The 23545-nt window shown below is 36.8% G+C and overlaps 2 protein-coding genes across 2 annotated transcripts; one reads left to right on the top strand and one right to left on the bottom strand.

Moving 5' to 3' along the window:
* The first annotated feature begins 16 nt into the window (after window positions 1-16).
* LOC136822484 (probable ATP-dependent RNA helicase DHX34) lies at window positions 17-23400 on the top strand. The gene is made up of 16 exons (XM_067078751.1): window positions 17-192; window positions 621-700; window positions 1361-1507; window positions 2410-2489; window positions 3050-3187; window positions 4923-5057; window positions 5360-5414; window positions 5760-5937; window positions 6269-6308; window positions 6680-6733; window positions 7365-7442; window positions 8685-8840; window positions 19200-19307; window positions 20159-20255; window positions 20994-21771; window positions 22056-23400. Exons 1-16 carry the CDS (start codon window positions 119-121, stop codon window positions 23293-23295), a joined length of 3438 nt encoding a protein of 1145 aa, XP_066934852.1. The 5' UTR covers window positions 17-118; the 3' UTR covers window positions 23296-23400.
* Window positions 10295-14925, bottom strand: LOC136822485 (serine-rich adhesin for platelets-like). Its single transcript, XM_067078752.1, has 5 exons — window positions 14652-14925; window positions 13852-14047; window positions 11435-12922; window positions 11108-11178; window positions 10295-10618 (listed from the first exon to the last, which is right to left on the bottom strand). Exons 1-5 carry the CDS (start codon window positions 14865-14867, stop codon window positions 10346-10348), a joined length of 2244 nt encoding a protein of 747 aa, XP_066934853.1. The 5' UTR covers window positions 14868-14925; the 3' UTR covers window positions 10295-10345.
* Window positions 23401-23545: the final 145 nt, after the last annotated feature.

Raw genomic sequence — 23545 nt, forward strand, 5'->3', positions numbered from 1 at the left:
TGTTGCTTTGTTTTTTAGAATAACACAGAATAACAAATAAATTAGCATGAGTTGTGGATCCAGGTTAACATTATGTAAAAGCAATTGAAAAAAACCCAACTGTATCACTTTTGCATCAATGATGGAATTATGGAATGATTACAAAAGCCTATTGAACTATGTTTTCTTTTCAAGCGATGACGTCATCCAAAAGTAAGTGAAAACGTTTTACTAGATTGCTTTACCTTGCTCTTTATGGGACTCTTGCGTTTCGTTCCTATTTTTTGTGGCTTCTCACTTGCCACTGTTTAAAAAGTCCATGTTATGGAATTCACCAGTGTCATTGTGGCGGGGTATGGGGACAAGAGCGGCAGTTTAGTATCTTTAAAAAATTGCCTCCTCAGTTCTCCAAAATTCTGGTCGATTCACCACGCTACTAACCATACCTTTCCCTTGATAGGAACTCACAAAGCCTATTGTGCTCTTATCTGGTTCAATACCCATCTTACTAATATTTCATCCATATTTGATTTGTCTGTCTTAGATCCTTTTGAAATACAGTCAAAGTATTTTCCTAAAAAAGAACTGACCTTCTAGTACTATTTTTCAGATTTATAGATATCGCTTTTACTTACTTTCAGAAATACAAAGGAACAAGCTGACTTCTGGACGTTCCTTGAGAAGTATGAGAAATTCAAAAATAGGAAGAAAAGTCAACCAGGTATTGTGTACTAGCGGGTCCAGTAAAAAAATTATACACGCTCGTCAAGATATTGTTAGCTTACGGGTAAAGATTTTGATCACTGTTTTTAATGAATTTTGTTATTTTCGGTAGATCAAAATTTTCCAATTTTTGATTGACTGAACCGATTTTAAAGTTTTATATACTAAAACATAAATTAAGCTTTCCTCAATACAACAAAAAAATACTAAATTTTTTCAACACTAAAGTTATTATCCGTAAGGTAAGATCACAATATCTTGACGAACGTGTATATATTTTTTGGCGAACCTGATAAAATATTCTTTAGTTTAGCTTGTGTATACTACTGTACCTGCTGGTTAAAAATCCCGGTCTGGTATTGTATTGTTTTAGCTTTATTGTCAAGCTTTCCTTTGTTATAAATAAAAGATGCCTTTTCTTTCATCATGTTACCATTTTCGACTCTTGGTTATTTTCTAGTCACATGATCAAAAGCTAGGCAAAATAGACCCATATATAAGGTAAGGTAACCCATCTATTCATCTATACGTAAGGTCTAACTGCTAATGATAGAAAGAAACGAAAACCTTCCAGACCGGGGGTTTTTTATGATGACTATGGTGCTATACAAATCACGACTTCATGATTTTCTGTAATACTCTTACTTTTATTTTCTAGAACCTTCAAAGCTTTCCACGGAAAAGAACGAATTCGATTTTCCATCAGTATATAACAAGCGCTATAAAATCAACTTTGCTATCAACACAACCGAACTCAAACACAGATACAAAGAATATGTATCAAGGAGATACGATAGATCTAAAGGTATTAGTTTATGGCACAGTAGTGTAGTGGCTATCAATCTTGACTACCGTCCAGGAGGTCTGGGCTCGATTCCCACTCGGTGTTGCAATTCACTTGGCAACCTTCGCCCGGGACACCGGGTCAACCTATGCCATGTGAGGGGAATCGGGTAGATAGAAACTGAAGAAGCCTGTCGATGACTGCTAGGAATCGATTCCACAATACACCGTGGATGAGGCGAGAGTGCGCTGGCCGTGTTCCCTAATTACTAACGCTGGACTAACTCACTTGATCTGTAAAACTGTGTCAGTATCTCGCAAGCTCGCAGGCAGTATAAACTACAGTGTAAAGGCCGGTCTTCACTTGTGCGCGCTTCGATCGCACTTTTTTCGCACAAAACTCCATTGACGCGATCTGACAAAACGGTTGAAAAAAGTTGAAATGTGTTCAACTTTTTTTTCGAGCGCGTGCTTCATTTTTATTACGTAATCTTTTTTCCAAGCAAAAAGGATTGAAGCTAAAAAGTGTGATCGCGGCGGGCGCAAGTGGAGACCGGTTCTTGCGAGACGCCTCAACACACAACGGGGCAACCGTTTAATTCTTTTATCAGCATTGTTAAAGACAAAGCGATATAAATTAATGATCTGCACTATCTAATTTCAGAAAAATGTCATCTCTCCAATCTCAAATAAAATAATCAACTGAAGTTGCGCGCGCTTCTTTATTTTGATGGTTCGTTTTAATAACTGTAATACTTTTGCAAGCGCAGCATTTTTCATAGCGATTCAGACCTTCAGAATTCAAATATCGTTAGCCTGGCTTTAAAATAACAGTTGCCAATTTTCACACTTAGCTTTTGATCATCTTGATTAAAATATTTATAACAATTTCAATCATATCGTTTTTCACGATTTTGTCATCAGATTGCAAACTTTCAACAGACGATCTGATGGAATTCAAACAGATTTTACTTTATTATCTGGATTTCTTACAAAAACAAAAGGTATTGATCTAAAGTTTAAAGGAAATGCCTTTATAATCTGTCAAGTGGAGATAATTTACAGCAGGATATTGAATAAAATAGCAGGGATTTTTCTAAGTACTTTGAGCTGCGGCCGTTTTTGTAAACTTAGATTTAGTTTCTAATATACTTGAAAAGGAATTTGATCAGCGAAGCTGTACATTGATGAAGCTTGGGGACTGGTTGGTGTTCAAATGGCGAAAATCCCGAAAAGTTTTTGATCATGTAAATTATGTTAGTTATTTTTGCTTGTAAACAACAAACAAGCTTACTTTTGTTAGAAAAATACCTTTTCTTTTTTGGATTGAGTTTCAAAAACTCACTCTTAGGCTGAGTATTCTGGCCGGTATACGGAGATAAAAAAGTTCTTAGAAAAATCCCTGAATAGCATCAATTTTATAGGTTTATAACCTAGGTTTCATATAACTGCTAACAACATCCCCAGCATTGCAATGGGAAAAAGGGTTTGTTGTCAATATTCTCCTGGCTGATTACAGATTCTTCATCAACAATGTCCTGTTAAATGTTCTCATCTTTTCTAGTTCAACAAATTGACGAAACTGAAAGAAGACCAACGCAATTTACCCATTAAACAATACGAAGATGAAATTGTGTATGCGGTCAAAACGAATCAAGTTGTCCTGGTGGCTGGTGATACCGGCTGTGGCAAATCCACACAGGTTTTGAATTTAATCTAACCTTAACGTATCTCTCCTATTTATTGCTTCCCACTATAGAATGCTTCACCTATGCATAACCAAGTCTCTAAAATATAAAGAACGCCGTAATCGTTTTCCCGGGAAACACGCCTTGTAACACCCATGTGTCACGGACCCGCTATGACCCCAGCCCCACTGGAAAATATGGCAAAAGGCTCGTCCCCACTGGGAAATTGACTTTGATTTCACCCCCATTCGAAATTCAATGCTTAAAATTGCACTCCAAAACCATCCCCTAAATTTTTTATTCCCATTGAGATTTCAGTAGAAATTTTTTATACCCGCTGCGGGGAAAAGTTTCACCGGGGCTGTCAGTCAGGGGCGCCTTGTACTGCACACAGATACGAGTACATACGAGATTGAGATGAGTGAGCTCTTCAACTATCCGATCTTTGAAACATGAAAGATTTTTATGATATAACCAGTTTATCACGCTAGGCGACTAATTCAGACATAGCAAAAAAATAAGCAAAAAATAATGGAAAGGACAAGTTATACCGGGTGCACCAAAAAAAAGTATACAACTTTGTCGAGATATTGTGAGCTTCAGGATTTAAATTTTTTGTTCATTCTTTTTTTATCGCATAGAGGATGCTCTAACTTGAATTTTGAGCTATCATACATTAGGTTTGAAAAAGTAATTCGAAAATTATTCCAAAAAAACTGATATATTTTTAATGTCGAAATTTCAAAAAATCATTAAAAACAGCAAACAAACTTTTTTCTTGGCACTTACCTTCTTTACACATAAAAATACCAAAAAATGTAACTGTGTTCATCAAAACTCGTTACGGAATTTAAGAATATGGTAAAACAAGCTATTCCCATGTGGAAAAATATTTTTGGTAAAGCTGAAAAATTTTTTTGGAAATCTCCAAGAGAGGTGTGGTGTGCTACGTGAGAAAATTTTTGAAAAAATAAATCACCATTCCTCAACTAGTTGCTCAAAGAACTTGGGTCTGCATTGAGTTTGCTGGAGTTGAAAATATTCATGACGTGTAAATAAGATGGACAAACCGTTGGCAAAATATAAGATAGGAGAAAGAAGAATCAAAAATACAATGAAAATGTGTTTTTGTCATTTTGTCTTATTTATAGCGTGATTGCTGTTTTTAATGATTTTTTGAAATTTCGACATGGAAAAAAGTCAGTATTTTGGAAATAACTTTGGAACTACTTTTTCAAATTTACTGTATAATAGCTCAAAATTCAAGTTAGAGCGTCCTCTATACAATAAAAAAAGAATGAACAAAAAATATAAATCCTGGAGCTCACAATATCTCGACAAATCTGTATACTTTTTTTTGGTGCACCCGGTAGTTTATACCATCTGTTTTTATTTCGTAAAATTTATCGTATTATCATACATCACTGTATCAAAGCCAGTCTCCACTTTCGCGCGAAATGGGTGATAGTTTTTTTCTTAACTTTTTTTGCCTGAAGAAAAGATTACGTCATAAAAAAGTTTCGCGCGAACTAAAAAAAAAGTTACAGGAAGTTCTACTTTTTTCATCCGTTACGTCAATTTCGACCAATGGAATTGCCTCATTTTTCAACCGACCAATGACCTTACAAAAACGTCAAAAAGTTTTCGCTCATGTTATATGAAAGTGGAGACCGGCCATTAGACATATTATAAACGATCTTTTTCTTCCTAATTGACGAGTCCTCATAACAGAAATCGATTTTTCTTCAGGTTCCACAATATTTACTTCGAGGTGGTTTCTCAAAGATTGCGTGCACTCAACCACGCCGAATTGCTTGTATTTCACTCGCTAAACGTGTTTCTTATGAGACTTTGAATGAATATCGATCTGACATCGCGTACCAGGTATCAAATTTGATTAAACCTTTATAACTCAAACACCTGTAACTCGATATGGCCAAAATTGAACAAATTTGCGATCTCGAATAAGAGAGTCTTAAATGTAGAAGAAGGTTATCTTGTTTTGAAGTTAGTCCTAGTCGAGTGGTGACTTCGTTTCGATAAGGACCTGATTATAGAACATTCGACTTAGGAAATGCCGAACTACGTTGACGTATTTTACCCTTTCTGAATTGGTAGACCACTGGCTGCTCCCAGGAGAAGCTAAACTCAAACGGTCTCAAGAAATTTTGTATTCAATTTTTTAGGTTCGATTTGAAACAAGCAAAAGCAAAGCTACAAGGATCTTGTTTTTAACTGAAGGTAAGGCGGCATCATTTAATTTCTTAAGTCACGTCTTAAGGAAAACTAATTCTTGTTACTGTAATCGCGGTTAAGTTGTCTTGCTTCTTCAAGAAAATCATATTTTTGGTGACGATAAAACACGAAATAAATCACGAGGAAGAACTCGCAAAGCAAAATTATTGAACACAGATTTGAATCGAAAGAAATGGACCTTTCTTTCTTTTTAGTGAGTCAGATGCAGAAGTAGGGTATCATAGTTATACCTTTAGTCCGGGAGCTGGAGGAGGTCAACTATGACAGTCGTAGAGGCACGTGCAAACATAATATCATCATGTAGCAAAAATGACTTTTTACTTCTCACAGGTCTTTTATTGCGTCAATTTCAATCGGACCCAGACCTTTCGATGTATGACGTCATCGTTGTGGACGAAGTCCATGAGAGACATATCAACGGTGATTTTTTGCTGGGTGTGTTAAAATGTTTGTTAGAAAAACGAAAAGACTTGAAGTTGGTTCTCATGTCTGCTACCATTAATATCGAGTAAGTTTATTTTAGCTTAATCTACAGTGAAGATTATTGTTACTTGCAGCATGGCGTAAATCATCAAATCATCCTCTTGAAAAAACTGACGACCTTGTGACGCTTATTCTGTAACTCTATTATTTAAATGTTCATAATACATTGTTGGCTTAAAATGCTACTCTAAATATTTCATTATTTTCATGGTGCCTTATTAATTTTGATAATTGACCTTTCATCGAGAAAATCTTTTTGTCAACTCTCCTTGTGAAATCTCTTTTCCCGACAATTTAATAATGACTTTGAATCACACTTAGCCCGAATAATCTTTTATATCCTTTTTCTTCTACAGTCTTTTTACCAACTACTTTCGATCTGCGCCCGTCATACAGGTAAGGTTCACTCTTTCCACCCATCTTTTTTTCTATTGGTTGTTTTTGTTTTGAACATCACTACTATATCTTCTTCTTATTATAGAGTTGAGACCATTTAAAAAAACTCTTTTTGTACCTAGGCGTTCCTACAATCCCACCGTAATATTCGGCATTAAAAGGGAAAATCCCTAAAAAAATTTTGAAATCACAAATGACTTTTAAGAGACAAAGTGGAAGTACTGAAATCACAATTCTCGCCCGCCCTTTAGATTCTAAAAAAACGTTAAAATTCTCAAAATTGTCAATATTATTTGGAATGATTATAAACCCTGCATGAAATTTTTGACGGAGAAGACAAGAACGTAAAATCTTTCATTCGCTCACTTTAGGTTCCAGGTCGTCTTTTTCCGATCGAACTGCAATACCTACCTCATTTCGTTGAAGTAAGTTATCTTTTGTGGTTTGTTTCAACGAATTTTCAAAGATGGAAATGATACCATTCTTTTTACATAATTATTACTTAAACTGGAAACGGTTAAACATGATTTATATTAAAGATGAAAATGGGTAGGAATACTTAGGATCGTCTATACTGTGTTCCTTACACATTATACCGATTAGATATTTAGGTTTAGAAACTTTCACTGAGGTGATGCCACTTGTGAGGAATGGCCGTAATTGACCTTTCCGGAAATTAATCGTGCTCCCTGTTGTTGATGAGATCGGACATCCAGGGGGGGCTCAATACTATGAATATCCACGGGGTAGGACCTGGATATCCTCTCTGAGAGAGGATATACAGGGGGTACAGGGAAAAATTCCTGGATATCCAGGGGTATAGGAAAAAATACATGGATATCCTCAACCCTTCAATCAACTTGGACATTCAGGGGGTGATTTTTTCAGGTCGGATACCCAGGGGGTCTTTATTTTTCAGGCAGGCATACAGAGGGCTGTGAAAACTCGAAGAGATGGATATCCTCAACAGGGGGTGGGTGTAGGAAATTTTTTTGGAAGAGATCAATGGTCCTTTGCTCAGTTTTTCTGTACGACATATGCTTCACTTTTTTATAGAAAAGTGAAAGAAGTGGAAAAGCAGAACGTCTTGATCCGTCACCATATTTACGTGTTATGCAACTCATTGATAAAAAGGTTTGAACTTGTGATGATCTTTTTTCGTTAAAAATAATTTTATTTTTTATCTCACTTCAAGCGCCTGAGAAATAGCGGGCTCTTGTTGAGCTTAAATGAGTGGGATTCGATCCACTCGTTATCTTAATCTCACAAGAAGAGCGTTTTAAAAGAGTATTTATAGTGAGGTCTGGTAGCACATAAAAACTTAAGAATACTTCAGATGGTGATAAAAGCATGAAATTTGGCACCGATGACCCTTAGAGGGTCTAAAACTTAATTTTAAACAGTAACACCAAATTTTGCCACCTGGCCACCTGCCAGATGACGTCACCAGGTGGCTGGGCAAAAATTTATTTTTTTGAAAATATTCAAAATCTGATGGTTCCAGCGGAAAAAGCATGACATGTTGATGAAAATTGAGGTATAAAACATGCCTTAAAAATCTTCCTATCAAAAGTTATGGGGGTTGAAAGTTTTGTGATGACGACATCATAGGCCTTTCCAGGCAAAACTTAAAAACCTCGTAATTTTGGAACAAATTGACCATTAACATCCAAATGATATGGATATGTACCTATGTGTGGACTCTCGCTAATTCGAACTCAAACGGCAATCGAATTATAGAAAGTATTTTAAGTGGGTTTTTCCTTGACAAGTAACAAGTTCGAATTATATAAAGATTCAAATAAGAGAAGTTGGAATGAGCGAAAGTCTTCTAAAAGAGAGCTAACCCTAACCTACACTCTTTCCTTTTAGAGAAAACCTGGAATAAATCTTAAATTGTAAACTTGAGATATATATTGCATTTTAAGAATATAGTTGAATCTTGCTAATTAAATTCAAACCCGAAAAATAAATTATAGTAATCGTATTGTTGTGCAGAGATGGACCTTGAATCATGGGAGCTTGAAAGAGTGGGAGTTCACTGTGTTCTTCTAGACCTAAATACATGTTTTTTTACATAAGCATACAAAAATTCAAAAACTGGCTCAGAAATGCTTAGATCGAGAGATTGAGAGGGCTATAAAATGCTTGAAGGATACTTGGTACTTATTCCAAAGCAAAACCTGTAAATTCCCAGCTAAAAACAGCCAAAATTGGAAGATAGGCTCAGGTAATGCTTAGCATATGCTTAAATTGTTGACATATCTGAGACTAGATATGCTTATAGGCGCAATGCTTATAAAAAAAACATGTGCATTAATACAAAATGCTTGGCCAACAGAAGAACCACAATAACTCAATTCGATTTCATTTCAGTTCCCTTCTTCAGAACGAGGCGACTTGCTCATCTTTATGAGTGGCATGAACGAAATTGCATCCGTGGTGGAAACAGCCAAAGAGTACGCCTTACGCACCAAGAGATGGATTGTCTTACCACTGCACAGTACCCTCTCTATCGAGGAACAAGAAAAGGTATTTACAGCTGATTCTTTCTAATTCGATCTTCAAGGGAGCAAGAATTTTCTTAGAATTAGAGAAAGATTCGAATTTTAGAGACTCTTTCTTGATGAGAGACCAATATTTAGTTTGAATTATAGAAACATTCGAATAGTAGATGTTCAAATTAGAGAGATAGTTGATTTTTATAAGAACACAAGACTGAAATTTGTCTGAAACCTAAACAAACCTACACACGCAGTCTGAAAAATGTCAATAAGACTAAAAAGCTACATTTTAGCGTGTAGACATTGTAGTAACGAAATCGGAACAAAGTTTTTTGGATACACGCTTTTTGGACCTACCCCGGTGAAGGTCCTATAAATTAACCTCTGTTCATCCGTTCGTCCGTTAGTTCGTTACCAACTTTTCTCGAGATTGGCTCATTAGTTTTTCCTGATTTTTGGTGCAATGATGCAAAATGGTAATGTCCAAAATGTGACGGAGCCCGATTTTTAAAAAAATATATATTTGGGCAAATTTGGGCCAAAAACTGCCTAAAAATAGGGTTTTTTGGACTTTGTGCAAAATCCTTTCATTACTTTTTTCTGATTTTTTGTACAACGATGGAGGGCAAGATTCTCTAAAGAATGGCTGAAGTGGTTTTTCCCGGAAAATTCTTATTCGCCTTAAAAACGGATTTTCGTATTTTGGGGAAATTCCCTTTAACCAAATAAGAAAATATAGCTTTTCTCAATGTTGACTCATTATTTTTTTTTGATTTTTTGCACAATGATGCAAAATGGCAATGCCTAAAATGTGACGGAGCCCGGCAAATTTGGGCCATAAACTGCCTAAAAATAGGGTTGTTTCGACTTTGTGCAAAATCCTGTCATTAGGTTTTTCTGATTGCTGAAGTGGTTTTTACCGGAAAATTCTTATTCGCCTTAAAAAACAGATTTTCGTATTTTGGGGAAATTTCCTTTAACCAAATAAGAAAATATAGCTTTTCTCAATGTTGACTCATTATTTTTTTTGATTTTTTGCACAATGATGCATAATGGCAATGCCTAAAATGTGACGGAGCCCGATTTTCGAAAAAAATATATTTGGGCAAATTTGGGCCAAAAGGTGCTTAAAAATAGGGTTTTTTGGACTTTGTGCAAAATCCTGTCATTACTTTTTTCTGATTTTTCTTTTATAAGAATTGTGTACTTTGGCTGAGGGTGAGCATTATTCTTATTTTTCTATTGTTCTAAACAATAGGCCTATTGTTTTAAACCCGAAATTTCACCCTGATATTATTTTAGAAGTAATTCTTATAAAAGAAAAAGCGTGTATCAAGATACATGACTTGCTGTTTTCTTACAGGTATCGACTAACTGTTTGGATTGAGTAATTTATAGATTTATTAGAAGTAGCATAGTCCAAAAACTATCGATTATATTCTAGGAGATTTATTAGAAAGAGGGCAGCGTAATATCAAACAAATTTGTTCATTTCATCGTCGAAATTTTTTTTTTCAAAAATTACGCTAAAATTCAATTCTGTTGTCTACAAGATGCTACTGCCACAGCTGTTGCGCCATTTTGTTCGTCTTCATTTTCCTCTTCCAACTCCATAACAACGTCTGTTATTATGGATTTCTCTACGGTAACAACCTCACTTTCAACAATGGTCTCCAAGAAAGAGTTTTGGCGGGAAACGGTGATAGAGTTATTTGATGGCACGTTGTTCAAGTAAATATATTTCGGTACACTTTGACTGGATGGTCGTATCAAGTTGATGGGTGATTTCGAACGGACACCGGATCTCTGAAAAATTAGACGAGAATATATAGTGTTTTCTCAAAATTTGCATCTGATTTTACTTAAGGTTTGGTCATTTCAGACAATATTTAAGTCAGTCATTTCAGTCAACGGGACAAGCTCAAAGACATTGGCAAAAACTATAAAATGCACTAGAAGAGAATTTCCAAATGCACCTGTATATACTATACCTGAAGATACTCTGTTACTAGTTGGCAGAGATTTTTTCAGGGCTGCAGTAATAAAGGGGAATGCTTATAGATTTATAAAGCCCGAAGGGCTAGATGTCGTGCTATAAGCCATCGCAGGCAAAAAATGTTGTTGCTATTGTTTTCGAAAACTCGCGAAGCTTTTGATTGGTCAAGCGCTGAAATTCTATTGTAATGTCACGTGACCTAGGTAGGATTTCCTACCTAACCACGGCACACTTTTCAGAAAAAGTACATCATCTAGCCCTTCGGAATTATAAAGAAATGATTCAAAACAGGTGCTTACCTGTGATCTTGTGATAGCAAGTTCCATGTCTGATAGATCTGGACTATTACTTGTTGGGATCACTTTGAAATCTAAAACAGAAGAAAAAGCTCATTAATGAAGCTGGTATTGTCCTTTTGTAGTGTTTGTCTTTTGGAACAAAACATTACTCACAAGTTTTTTTTGTATTAAATCGTTCTTGCGTTAAACCATTTGAGCAAGAAAGTATTAGCTAAAAATAATACTATCGAGGAAAAAATTAAGTTTTGTCCTAATAACTCCTCAAAGTTACACTTAATTCTTAAGCCCTTCCCTTCCGATCAAGCACATAGAGTTAAAAAAACTAACCTGAGGCAGTGAATGGCAAATCGTTTTGACTTGTGCTACAAGAAGAAGTCAACTCATAATAAGTCCTTGACGAATTTGGTCTTCTCCTTGTTTCTCCGACTTCACCGATAGATGGTAGTGGTGAGAGCTTGTCTTTGAGCTCATCTAGTAGTCGTAATGGTTCTAATGAGTGATTGTTTGGTGTGTTGTCAGTTTTAGTTTTATTTTGAGAAGGTGAATTCCCTGTTTCTGGTGATGGGTTATTATGTTGAGCGGTTTCGAGTTGTGTATTGCTATTCTCTGTAAATGAGCATGCTGTTTGAAGTGTTGGCTCTAATAGAGGGTTTTGTCTGCTGGTAGTTTTGAACGGATTTTCATTTTGGCTGGACGGATTTTCCACCGGTGCTGGTAACATATTATCTGTTTTTGTAGAAGAGATTACTGTTTGAGAGGTGCTACTAAAGTTATTATGAGGTTCAATAGACGAATCGCTTAGTGTAGATTCGGTCGCGATAAGCTTACGAGGTTCTTTTACCCCCGCTGGCTCTACCTCTTGCAGACTTTCTGGCTGATGGTGGTTTCTTTTGGCTAGCGGGGTTAGGCCGTTTTTTGGAGACTGTGTATCCATTTGGTTTCCTAGTTGACTTGGTAATTGTGCTGCTGGTTTGTCTTGTATGTTTGATGTATTCGATTCTGAAGCGACTGTAAACCCTTTCTTTACTATCTTTGGTTTAGGGGAGACTGCAGGCTTTGTAAAACATTTGTCATTCATTGAACTACTTTCAGAAGGAGAGTGGACTTTATTTTCCACCTGCACCGTTTCAGAAGGATTTTTCGTTTCAAGATCGTCTCCAAAAGCTTTTTTGCGAGCCGACTTCGGTTTTGTTGTAATTTGATCATTCTCAATGTCACATATATCTATAGACGAGAGGTCGCTTGGTTGGTCTGTTTTTAGTATCGCTTTCTCCTGGGAAAGACTTCCAGCATTTGATACTGATGTCGAATCAGTAGGATGTACACTAATTTCCAAAATGCCTGCCTCTGTTTCTACCTCGGTAGCTCGTGGTTGAGTCTCAGTAACTGATATTACAGCTCCAGTTACCGTTACTAGAGCTCCGGATGGAACTAAAAATGGGGTTGCTTGCGGTGTTACAGGTTTGGATGCTGACGGTGTGCTATCTGGTGTGAGTGTGCTCGAAACATTGAGCGTCGGTGTTATATGTGATGCCGGCTTGCCTGTTCTTATTTTAGATGCCCGGTTCACTTTGACAGTGATGTTTACAGACTCAACAGAGGGGTCACAAATACGTATCAATTTTGCTGCAACTTCTCGTGCTAATCTCTCGATTACTTCGTCCTGTTTACGGATGATAAATGAGGATTGCCGGCTCACTATCACATCCGTCGTGTCGGAGATAATCACGCATTCTTCGACAAACGGTTCTTCAATGATTCTTGATAAACATCTTTTTGGCTCGAAAAAGACGAAGAAATCGTTTGCATCCTCACCTAGATTTTAAGAAAGAGTTTCGAGCTAAAAGAAAATTTCCTTTAAAGATTGACCGAAAAATTGCGATCCCGAAAGGTTTAAAAATATGAAATGGTTCTTGTGTTCGTAGTCTTTGAATAGTTGGCTATATTGTTATTTGGCACCCAGATGCAGAAATTTTCATTCGACACGCTAAAGCTCTGAAGGTCGGGAAATTTTTCAACATCTGGAAGGTTTACACTTTGGAATTTTGCAAGACCGCGTCAGGGATTTTGCAGCGGGAGGCCTGGCAACCTAGCCCTCGGATATTGGCGGATCCAACTTAAATATCTTCAGTTTTACGCACAATGGTAGTTGAACTCGACTGGGGATGCGGCACATCAAAGGCCAATTATCATTTCTCTCCGATGGGAAATTGACCCGTTCCTTTTAGAGCTTTAGCTAGGGCGGCCGCCAATTCGCCATCGGAATATCAGATAAGATATATTGGGATCAAGCGAGGAATAAACGGTATAGTGAAACAGTTTTCTATATTGGGGATACTGACCCCATTAACTAGATTTCAATGACGAATGGCCTACACTTAATGCACGTTTTGTATATAAGAACAAGCTATATAAGAACATAATGCTTTGATGGCCAAAATGTTAAGAACAAGTTAAGAACATTTAAAGGCTTTGCGGACTCAAAAGCACCAAATTTTTTAGGAAAATGGACTAAAATACTAAAAAAATGGCGAAAATAAGAACATTTTTAGGCTTAAAACTCAAAAAGTTAAGAACATCCAAAGGTTTCAAAATTTATGGATATTCTTATTAAAAAGAAAACGTGTATTTAACAGAACAAATCAGGGAAAAATATTCCAGATATTTTCGGAGTTTAGCGTGGTCACTAGGTCATTCCATGAATTTTGTAGCTAAGTAAAAAAAGAAAAGAAATAGAAACTTGCCACGTGTATCTTGAATTGGTGATTCAATTTCAGGGATAAATATTTGCTTTATAGGTGGATCAATTTCTTCAAAGGTCATGCGAACGACTTCATCTTGATCTTCCAGTTCATTTTGTGAAGGTTCTCTCTCAAGTTCTCTGTCTATGAATAATGATTCATGGCTTGTTTCTTCTTCATATTCGATCGTATAATGAACCTAAGATGGGAGTTGAATTATTAGTATTATAATTTGGGTTACATTTCTTTCTGTAAAAGACATCTCTCGTCAAGGTTTTTAACTAGGACTTTTTTCAAACTAACAAGGCAAGGCAAGGCTTCATTAAAAATATGTCGAATTTCGACTTGACATGCATTTAGCAATGGTTAACAATTCATGATATGCACCATTGCAATGTCTTCCATTTCACCCAATAGCTGATTGGTTGAAAGTGACGTATTGACTGCTTTTACGTCACTTCCAACCAATGAGCTATTAGGTCCGTGACGTAATGTCAGAAGACATTGCAGTGGTGCATATCATGAATACATGAACACAGTAAAAATACACGGAGGTTCGAGCTATGGGGACTCTATTGTATCTCGAAGGAGTTTCCCTGTCCCTTCAGGTAACGAACGCCCTTTATAAGTAGGTCTCTATAAATCGAATTTTATACACAACTTAAACAATGTTTTAGTTCGATGGGCGTATATATCTATAGATGAGAGGTCGCTTGATTGGTCTGGTTTTAGTATCGCTTTCTCCTGGGAAAGACTTCCAGGCTCTTTTGGTACATTTATGAGTATCGTTTTCTATTATTTACCTGGTTACGTCTTATAACGCGTTGTACAACTTGCTTACGATGACCAGATGAGCTTTTACGAAGTGTTTGATCACGATTGTTCGACGAGAAACATGTTGTTACGGCTATTAAGATGGTGTTGATGAAACGTTGAACTCGCTGCACAATTGTCATCACGCTGTAATTGCTTTTACGGCGGAACAGATTTTGCCGTCCAAACCATCGCCGCATTTTCATGCATGTTTATGCAAATTGATTTTGATTTCACTTTTCAAGTTTTTTTTTGCTCGTTCGGTGTCTTTTTTTAGTAGAGATATTTGACGTCAAATAGATTTCTGTGTTTTTTGTGTGTGTGTGTTTTCTTTGTATTTTGACTGACGTCAGAGACGGCTTTTTATAATAATCTACTAATTATACCAAGTCAAATCTGAATTTGTTTTTTTATAAATACTGTAACGTGCTAAAGCACTTGGGCTCAACTTCAGTTTAAATGGAAAGTGGAGAGCCCAGCAGTGGTGTAAGAGGAACATGCAAAGGTCGGAGGAGGAGATGGCAGTGGTGGTGGCAGAGGTAGAAGCATTTGTCTGTACACAGACCCAGTATCTACGGCTAATTTCAAAATTCATTGCCATATAGGGTCTGTTGTCATTGTCTTTTCTAATTTGAGATTTTTCAAACCAACCGCTGCGATGTAGTGTTGGTGAGAGAGGGGAGATAATTAGAGAAGTGTTGCTGTTTATAAATCATATTTCATCGCAGAGGTCTCCGTACGAGAATTTTTTATCAAACAGACAATGCGCAATGAGTGTACTACGAAGCGTTAAACGTGAGATACGCTCTGATACAGAGTATAGAAGCATCGGAGGGGGAGATGGCAGCGGTGGACAGTTTAAATTTTTTACAACTTTTCGGCCTTGGCGAATATTGACACTTGTTTATTTGACGTTTATTTATTTTTCTTTTACATTATTATAACTGAACAGAAAAATTACCACAATGAATAAATATGAAGAACAAAAACAAAAATTTCTCCTATATTATGTCACAATTCAATTGTGTTATTTTGGAGAGTCTGGCATAAAGGTTTAAACTATTATATAATTTTACTTTATCAAATAAGGATATTTATCGAGTATAGAACATTAATTACATATTTTTAACAAATAGAAACAAGCTTCTTCATATATTAGAATATACTCTTAATCTCAGCGACTAAAAACCCGCCCCACTGGTTCCACACCTAGTGCTGCAAATAAAGAAATTTCAGTTGGCCGTTAATTTTTTTTCCTCTTTTAATTGAAGCGTTATTCCCAGCTGACACACAACGTTGTTTCAACGTTCATCTAACGTTCTATGGACGTTGTGAACGTTAGATAAACGTTAGAAACAATGTTGTGTGCCAGCTGGGTTTAAGTACTTTTCTAAGCCTCTAGACTTCGAATTTTAACCAGACAAAATGAAAGATTGTGAGCTATAGAATGACCGGTAAAAACTACGAAATGACCTGTTATTACCGATCACCGGCCGTTATTTGCAGCACTGCGCACCACTGATCCTACCAAACTAAATAAGTCTACTTATCCATGATCCTTCCATTTAATTGGTGATTACCAAGCAGAGAGGCATCAAGTACCGTTTTGTACTTAGTACACACAGTCTTTGGTAATGACCCTACCAGGGATCAAATCCACAAATTTGCACCACTAATTCCACCAAACTGGAGAATATCTTCAGAAACCACATTACACCAAACTAGATAAATCACTCACCCTATTTTATTTTAATTTTAAATTTCATATATTTTTTCATACCGCTCCTAAGTTTTTGGATTTGGGTTTACTTTCGGATTTACTCCTCCGTTTTTTACGTTCATTCAGCAGAATTCAATATCTCGAGTTATAGACGACTTTGCTTAACCCAGAAGGTGAATGGGGTTATTATTTGTTGGAACAGAAATTTTATACTGATAATGGAAACCCGGTTCTTAAAAAGTCTATGCCGGACAAAATTGCAAACGAGGCTGGAGTTTGCACTTCTTCGCAGAGTTTTAACGTTTCTGACTTATTATACAAGAACGTAACAACGAAAAAGAAAGAAACTCAACGGTCCACACGTGAGAATACCCCAAATCAAAGTATTATAAATCCGTGAGTATCTGTTCGTTAAAAACTATTTCATTTTTTCCTGACCATCATTTCAGCTTCCAGCAACATTTCCGAATCGTCTTCTTTTGTTATTTGTTTCCATCTTGCGCCGGGATGCGCCTTTATTCTGGTTTCAGCGGTAAGAACAACGGTGCCACAATTAGAATACCACCAACCAGCATTAGCAAAATTATCTGTACATTTTGCATAACCGTGGATATCATTATCGACATCCGAGGTTGAGAACTGGAATTCATTCATGAGCGTAAAATCATCACCGTTCGTTCTATCATTCATACTACGAGCCGGTAACGGTGGACCATGTACATGTTTATATGTACCGACACTCAGCTTGTAATTCATATTTTCGTCACCCACATTGAATCCATCGTAATAAGGGTAGTAGACTTGGTTGTCTTGTGCTTTCAAAACAAATAAAACTTCATTGTCTGTTCCAGGTTTTGTTAGATTGTGTATGCCGTCATTACCGTACCAAAAACTAGTCGCTAAATTACCAAATCCTTCTTTGTAGTTTATCCACTGTTGTGCAAATTCAACATTTTTCCCATACCCATTTCGTAGGATGACCGTCCACCCACCTCCCACGAGAGACATGCTGCAGCGAATTGATTTGAAAGTCGAAGATTTTCCAGGAATCAATACACCGTAAAAACCATCCATGTTCCAACCTTTCTTCTGGACATCTTTACAATCTGTTGCGTCTTCGACGATGGCGATGAATTTGGGTATTGTATTAAAACCAGGACCGCATGTTCTTTTTTCGTAAAATTCTACACCTGGTACAATATTATACCAAAAGAAGCGAGTATATCGGTGGTAATTTGTTAAACGGCAATGCTTTGTTTGAGTGTTGAAAGTGACTGACCAGCAATGAGCGTGTTTTTTACACTCCGACATACATGATGTGGCCGATCTTGTCGTAAATTCAAACGACAAAGTCGGATTTTTGCCAAAGATTTCGATTCCAACTTTAGATTTTGTGAATAAAACATCTCCGGCTTCGCATTGCTCGAATGTGATTGCTATTGCTGACCTTATAAAAAGGAGTTTGATAAAAATTGTGGAACACCACATTTTTCTCTGTCTGCAGCTCCTCTCACAATCTTTTTCAGCCAACTGAAATTCATCCCTTTTCCCCTATTTTCTGAAGCAAAAAAATTAATTAATTTTTCCTTTTTAACATCATACCATGAATACTTCATTGATTAAAAAATTAATTTTCTATTGGATATCTGCCGAAAATATATTTATAGTGATTCCTTTGAGAATTTATTAATAATTAACATTGTTAGGAATTTTGATAAAAATGATTTATTGTAACAACTGTCTTACAATTATTCAAATGTTAGATATCCTGCCGACGTTTTGCATAACATTCCTTTTCCCGCACTAAGATTCCTGTGGCGATAACTTGCCTCGTTTTTAAATTATTGTCATGTTGGATTTACTCCCAGCGGATTTTAATAAAACTACTTTATATTCATAAAAAATCATTTAATGTCTCAAGGGATATAATCACCATGGTAATTGTTTGAATACGAGGCAAGTGAAGTTCGTGACGTAATTTATGAAAATGTTTATCGATATATTGGTTGATCGATTGATGATCGACGCTTTCCGTTCTTTGATCGAAAGATGTCTCAACAAAAAATTCTTCAATGAATACATAGTACTTACAGTTGACTCTCTCTAATTCGATCTTTTTTCGAGAATTTTCTTTGAATTAGAGAAAAATTCAAATTACAGAATGTTTTTAATACTAACTAGCCGGTACCCGGCGTCGCACGCCGATTGTTGTAGCTGAACGCACTAAAAGTGCGAACCACGTGTCATTAAAGAGAGCAATTATAATCCCGTGTACAAAACAAACTTGTAAAACAATTGAACAATCAAAATCAGCCATATTTGGTTAGATCTTTTATTTTGACATGTGACATTTGTTTTGATTTTGTATCCGCTGCATACAGTTTGTTTACAAATTTCGCAAGTACTGTTATGTCCCTTTAGTATATAGATTTCTAGCTGTGAAAACCGCCAATATTTCCGTTCGAATTATATAGAAAGACTTGAACAGTCGAATTAGTTAGAGTTTTTAAAAAAGAAATAATTTTCTGATTCTCATTCTATCAGGTAGGTAGATATATTTGAGAAGCAAAATTCTTTTTACAAAATCCGCGCAAAATACTCTTTTGATACGCATACCGCACTAACCACTACAGGCATAACTAGTCAGAAAAAAAGTCGCTGGAAAGCGAAAAATATTTTGAAAGAGTGGAATATGATTATCAAACAACCAATCAAATGGGTTTTGGTAGCCTCCTTCCGCGTCGTTTATTGCCCTCGGTGGTGATCGGGTCATAGAACCTAAACTAAAATCGTTTAAAAGTCTTTGTCTATTTAACAGATCTTCGACTTTCCACCAGAAGGTGTAAGAAAATGTATCGTGTCTACCAATATCGCTGAAACGTCTGTTACCATCGATGGCGTTCGCTTCATCGCTGATTCTGGAAAAGTAAGTTCATTTGAATCGATCTTCTATATCCAACAAAATTTTAACCATTTATATCAATTAGAATTTTGAAATTTTATATTAAAAAATCTCGCCAGCCCGCGCCAAGAATTTTGCAGAGGGAGGCATGGAACCTAGCCCTTGTTCTCGGGAATTAATATGTCCAACTCGATCGGAAATTGGTCCACACCTTTAGAGCGTCCGCCAACCGCCATTGAAATATCAGATAAGTTTTTGGCAAGAAATCATTCTCCATAGATTTTTACCTGTTGTTTTTTTATTTCGAAACTTTTTCTTGATGACATGATATGCGTCTTCCCACCTATTACTTTTTAAAATAAAAATCAAGTTTTGAGATTTTTTTTGCATCCACAGCGCTTATCCAATCACCCGTTATTTAGATACCAGAGAGTAGTCAATAGTCAATGAAATTACACTACTTCCTCCCATCGAGCCGTTGTTTCACATCGCTTCTGTAGAAAATTTAGTCTTAGTCGCCAACCGCAATGAGAAGCGACCCAAAGGCTTCTTTTTCGATAGCTATCTATCCGAAGGTAGGGGGAGGTGCAGTAGACTGAGTAGAGTGCTCTGGATTGCTTCATTTTCCCTTGATCATTCTCTTCAACTGCTGAGTCTCAAACAGGGAGGGATCAACTATCAGTACGAAGTCTTTAGCATGACTGTTCTATCTTTACACTGTAATTTGCTAGGAAATTTGATAAGATTTCATTTAATTGTTTTTCGATCAGTGATCTAACAACCTGTGAATGGTTTCGCACAGCCGCCCTTTTTATAGCCTGATATCAAGTGACCATGAAGCGCCAAAAGAACAATAATAAATTCGATTTTTACAGGTGAAGGAGATGACTTATGATGCGCAAGTGAAAATGGAGCGACTTCAAGAGTTTTGGATCAGTCAAGCGAGTGCTGAACAACGCAAAGGGCGAGCAGGTATTTCTTACGCTTTCTTAAGTGACTGGGAAATACTACTTTGACTAATTTGGAAGATCGTCTATCACTTTTGCAAATTGACGAAACTACTCTGGAGTTTCTTTAATTCGAACTTCTACAACTCGAATGTAATCTTAGCTCGAACAAGTTTAATGGTCCCTTTGACTGTCAATGCCTTATAAACCTTACTCCATAACTCAAAATCACCTTATAACTCAAACAAATTTAAGTTACCCTTGAGTGTTCGAGTTATGGAGACTTCACTGTATAGTGCTGAAGACTCTGACGCGAGATTCGTATTATTTAAAGACTTATTATTAAAATTTATGTCTAAATATGAAAATAAAATTGACTCTGAGTAGGACTCATTTTCCCACAAATTCCTCTTCAGAAAAGTAGTCCATTTTCGTCTATTTGTGACCGACCTACCCAAAGTTCAAGCTGAAAATTTAGCTGAAAATCGGTAGACCTACAATTTATTTAGCCTCCCTAGACCAGTAGAATAATTGGTCTCGCGACTATACCGTTGATCGCTGAAACAGAGTTGTTCTCAAGATGGAAAGGATTTATCAATACAATGGAGTCTCTTTAACTCGAGTGTCTTTACTTCTATTCTTAGCTCAAACAAATTTGTTTTTCCCGTGAGTGTTTGATTTATGAAGACTCCACTGTATTTATAATCGATCAATGTCAAATTAATAATATTTATTTTGACATATTCATTTTCCGTGTTTTCAGGTCGTACCGGTCCTGGCGTTTGTTTTCGGCTTTATTCGGATGACGATTATGGTGCTTTTGATCAATACTCGACACCAGAAATTCATCGTGTCCCGCTCGATTCATTGGTCCTGCAAATGGCAGGTCTTGGATTACGGGATCCAACACTGTTCCCGTTCATAGAACCACCACAAAAAGCAAACTTGGTCAATGCTGTGTATTTCTTGAAAGCTCAAAACGCACTCACAAGAGATGGTGAGTTGACAGCGATTGGTAACATGCTATCCAAGCTTCCTGTTGATATTTGTATCGGTAAAATGTTGATCATGGGATGTTTATTCAGTATAGTTGACCCTGTTCTTGTTATCGCTGCCGCTCTTAGTGTCCAAAGCCCGATGACGCGAAAATTCGGCGTAGCTGATGATACGGAGCATCGACGTAAGGAATATTTTTCGCCACACGGCGATCCGTTTACGTTGCTGAACATTTACGATGAATGGATTCTCGTCAAATCTGATCGAAGTGCAAATTCTAAAAAATGGTGCAAACGACGTGGTTTCGAAGAGCAACGTTTTTACGAGATTTCCAAATTACGAAACCAATTTGAAGGGATATTACGAGATCATAAGCTTTTAAAAAGCAATCAAGATTCTACATCTTCGAGCAGTTCTAAGCGATCGATCGAGGACCGGCTTGAACGAAAACGGCTTGCCAAATTGAAACATAAGCACAAAACAACGGGCCGTCGTAAGAAGAAGATGCTGAAAATGGATAACCAATATGGAGATGTGGATTACAGGTATTCATAATATGTAAAAATAAAACCTTTAACCCTTTATAGATACTCTACTATTCATGATATGCGCCATTGCAATGTCTTTCGACATTAAATCACGGACCCAACAGCTGATTGGTTGCAAGTGACGTATTGATTGATTTTTACAACCTAGGGGTGGGGTACAGACTATTACTAGAATAGCCCTTTTAAGGATGTCATTGGACAATTAAGAGGACACTTAATATTCGATCTTAGAATTGAGACGGGCTTTGACCTGTGCCATTTCACTCTTCTTTTTATTACAGTGATCAAGAGAGTGATTCTGACGAAGACGAAAATCCGAAGATCGATATCAATGATGTTGAATTCAAGATGAAACACAATCTGATGAAACTAGAAGCCTCGTCCAAGAAAAACCGACGATTTACAATCCGAGATATCAATCTTTTGAAACTAATCATTTCAAGTGGGCTGTTTCCGCAAGTAGTCCTACCTGATGAAGCTAATCAATACCGGAAGCAGACAGAGCAGGTATATCACAGTAAAGACAAACAGTTCTTGACCCTCCATCCGACCTCTGTTTATAGTCTGCAACATGACTTTCTCGATTCGCTTTATGATGAGAAAAAGGCTTCCAATGAGGCTACAAACAAACCGTCGTCATCGAAGAAATCAGAAGAGAGGGGTCTACTGGCACGTGAACTTCTAGTGTATGTTTCGTTGTTGGAAACCAATAAACCATACGTTGTGAATGCTATGAAAGTACAAATGTTACAAACTTTGTTTTTGCTATCAAACACTATTGATACGAACAGTGACTTTACAAAAATCGTCTTTAACGAGTGGATTGAGCTTTCTTTTGAAGGGAACGATTCTTCCTCAGAGGGGAAACAAAGTTCGAAGAACGCATCAGAGGAGCTCATCTCGAACGTGGTACAGCTGCGAAAAAATTGGAACGATCTTTTAGAACAGAAGTTACTTCTTCACGAGTGTGATGATGAGAAAGAAGAGAAATCAAGACGCAAACGAATCACAGAGCTTGAAAATGAAATCTCCTTTGCCCTAGCTGGTTTTATTGATACCAAAATTGATTACAACGTACGTCGTTTAATGTCTGTCGAGGTCAAATCCATGTACGTCGGTCATAACCCGAACACGGATTCCTCAAACCCGCCCTCATCAAATAAAACGCCCAATACTGTGAAAGGTGGAGTGTTCATGACGCCCTACTTGACTTACGGATGTTTGAAGGACGATTTGTCTTCGTCGGTTTCTGCAGGAGAAGCTGAATTTTTGGTTCAACATTATCATTGCCCTAAATGCGGTCAACATTTGATTTGTACCGTCGTTGAGCGCATACAACACGATGAAAATTGTAGTGTACAAGCTAACCAGGAGCAATCAACTTCCAAGAATATTGAAACTGAGTTGGAAGGTGAGCCAGAAAAACCTTCAAATGCGAAAATGTTTTTATGTGATATCTGTAAAGAGGAACTGTTTTTGACTCCGATTGAAATTCTTAGACATAAGAAATCGCATCTGTGAAAATTCATCAAGAAAAGGTTAGCAATTTATTAAGAACTTTATTTGAAGGTCTGTATTTTTATCTCGATAGACTTTCCTCGTAAATATCTACTTTCTGAAAAATAATGTATATCTTTGCTATCACCGAACACTAAGATAAGGTTGTCCACATCGCCGTTGTAATTTCCGTTAGATATCGGAGCTGTGGGTAATAGTTTTGTCGTCTAAAAAGTCCTCAGAAGTCCTTTCCAGTATAAAGAATATCAAAGAA

This window comes from Clytia hemisphaerica, unplaced genomic scaffold (genome assembly GCF_902728285.1).
Source record: "Clytia hemisphaerica strain Z4C2 unplaced genomic scaffold, Clytia hemisphaerica genome assembly, whole genome shotgun sequence".
NCBI lineage: Eukaryota > Metazoa > Cnidaria > Hydrozoa > Leptothecata > Clytiidae > Clytia > Clytia hemisphaerica.

Bases quoted from the DNA above. Each gene is read 5' to 3' on its own strand.
- LOC136822484 (XM_067078751.1), top strand. From the start codon at position 119: ATGATGGAATTATGGAATGATTACAAAAGCCTATTGAACTATGTTTTC. The intron at 701-1,360 runs GTATTGTGTACT...TTTATTTTCTAG, and splicing joins TAGGAAGAAAAGTCAACCAG to AACCTTCAAAGCTTTCCACG. The intron at 7,443-8,684 runs GTTTGAACTTGT...ATTTCATTTCAG, and splicing joins TGCAACTCATTGATAAAAAG to TTCCCTTCTTCAGAACGAGG.
- LOC136822485 (XM_067078752.1), bottom strand. From the start codon at position 14,867: ATGAAAATGCGGCGATGGTTTGGACGGCAAAATCTGTTCCGCCGTAAA. The intron at 11,179-11,434 runs GTTAGTTTTTTT...CTTCTGTTTTAG, and splicing joins TTTGCCATTCACTGCCTCAG to ATTTCAAAGTGATCCCAACA. The intron at 10,619-11,107 runs GTAAGCACCTGT...CTAATTTTTCAG, and splicing joins TTGCTATCACAAGATCACAG to AGATCCGGTGTCCGTTCGAA.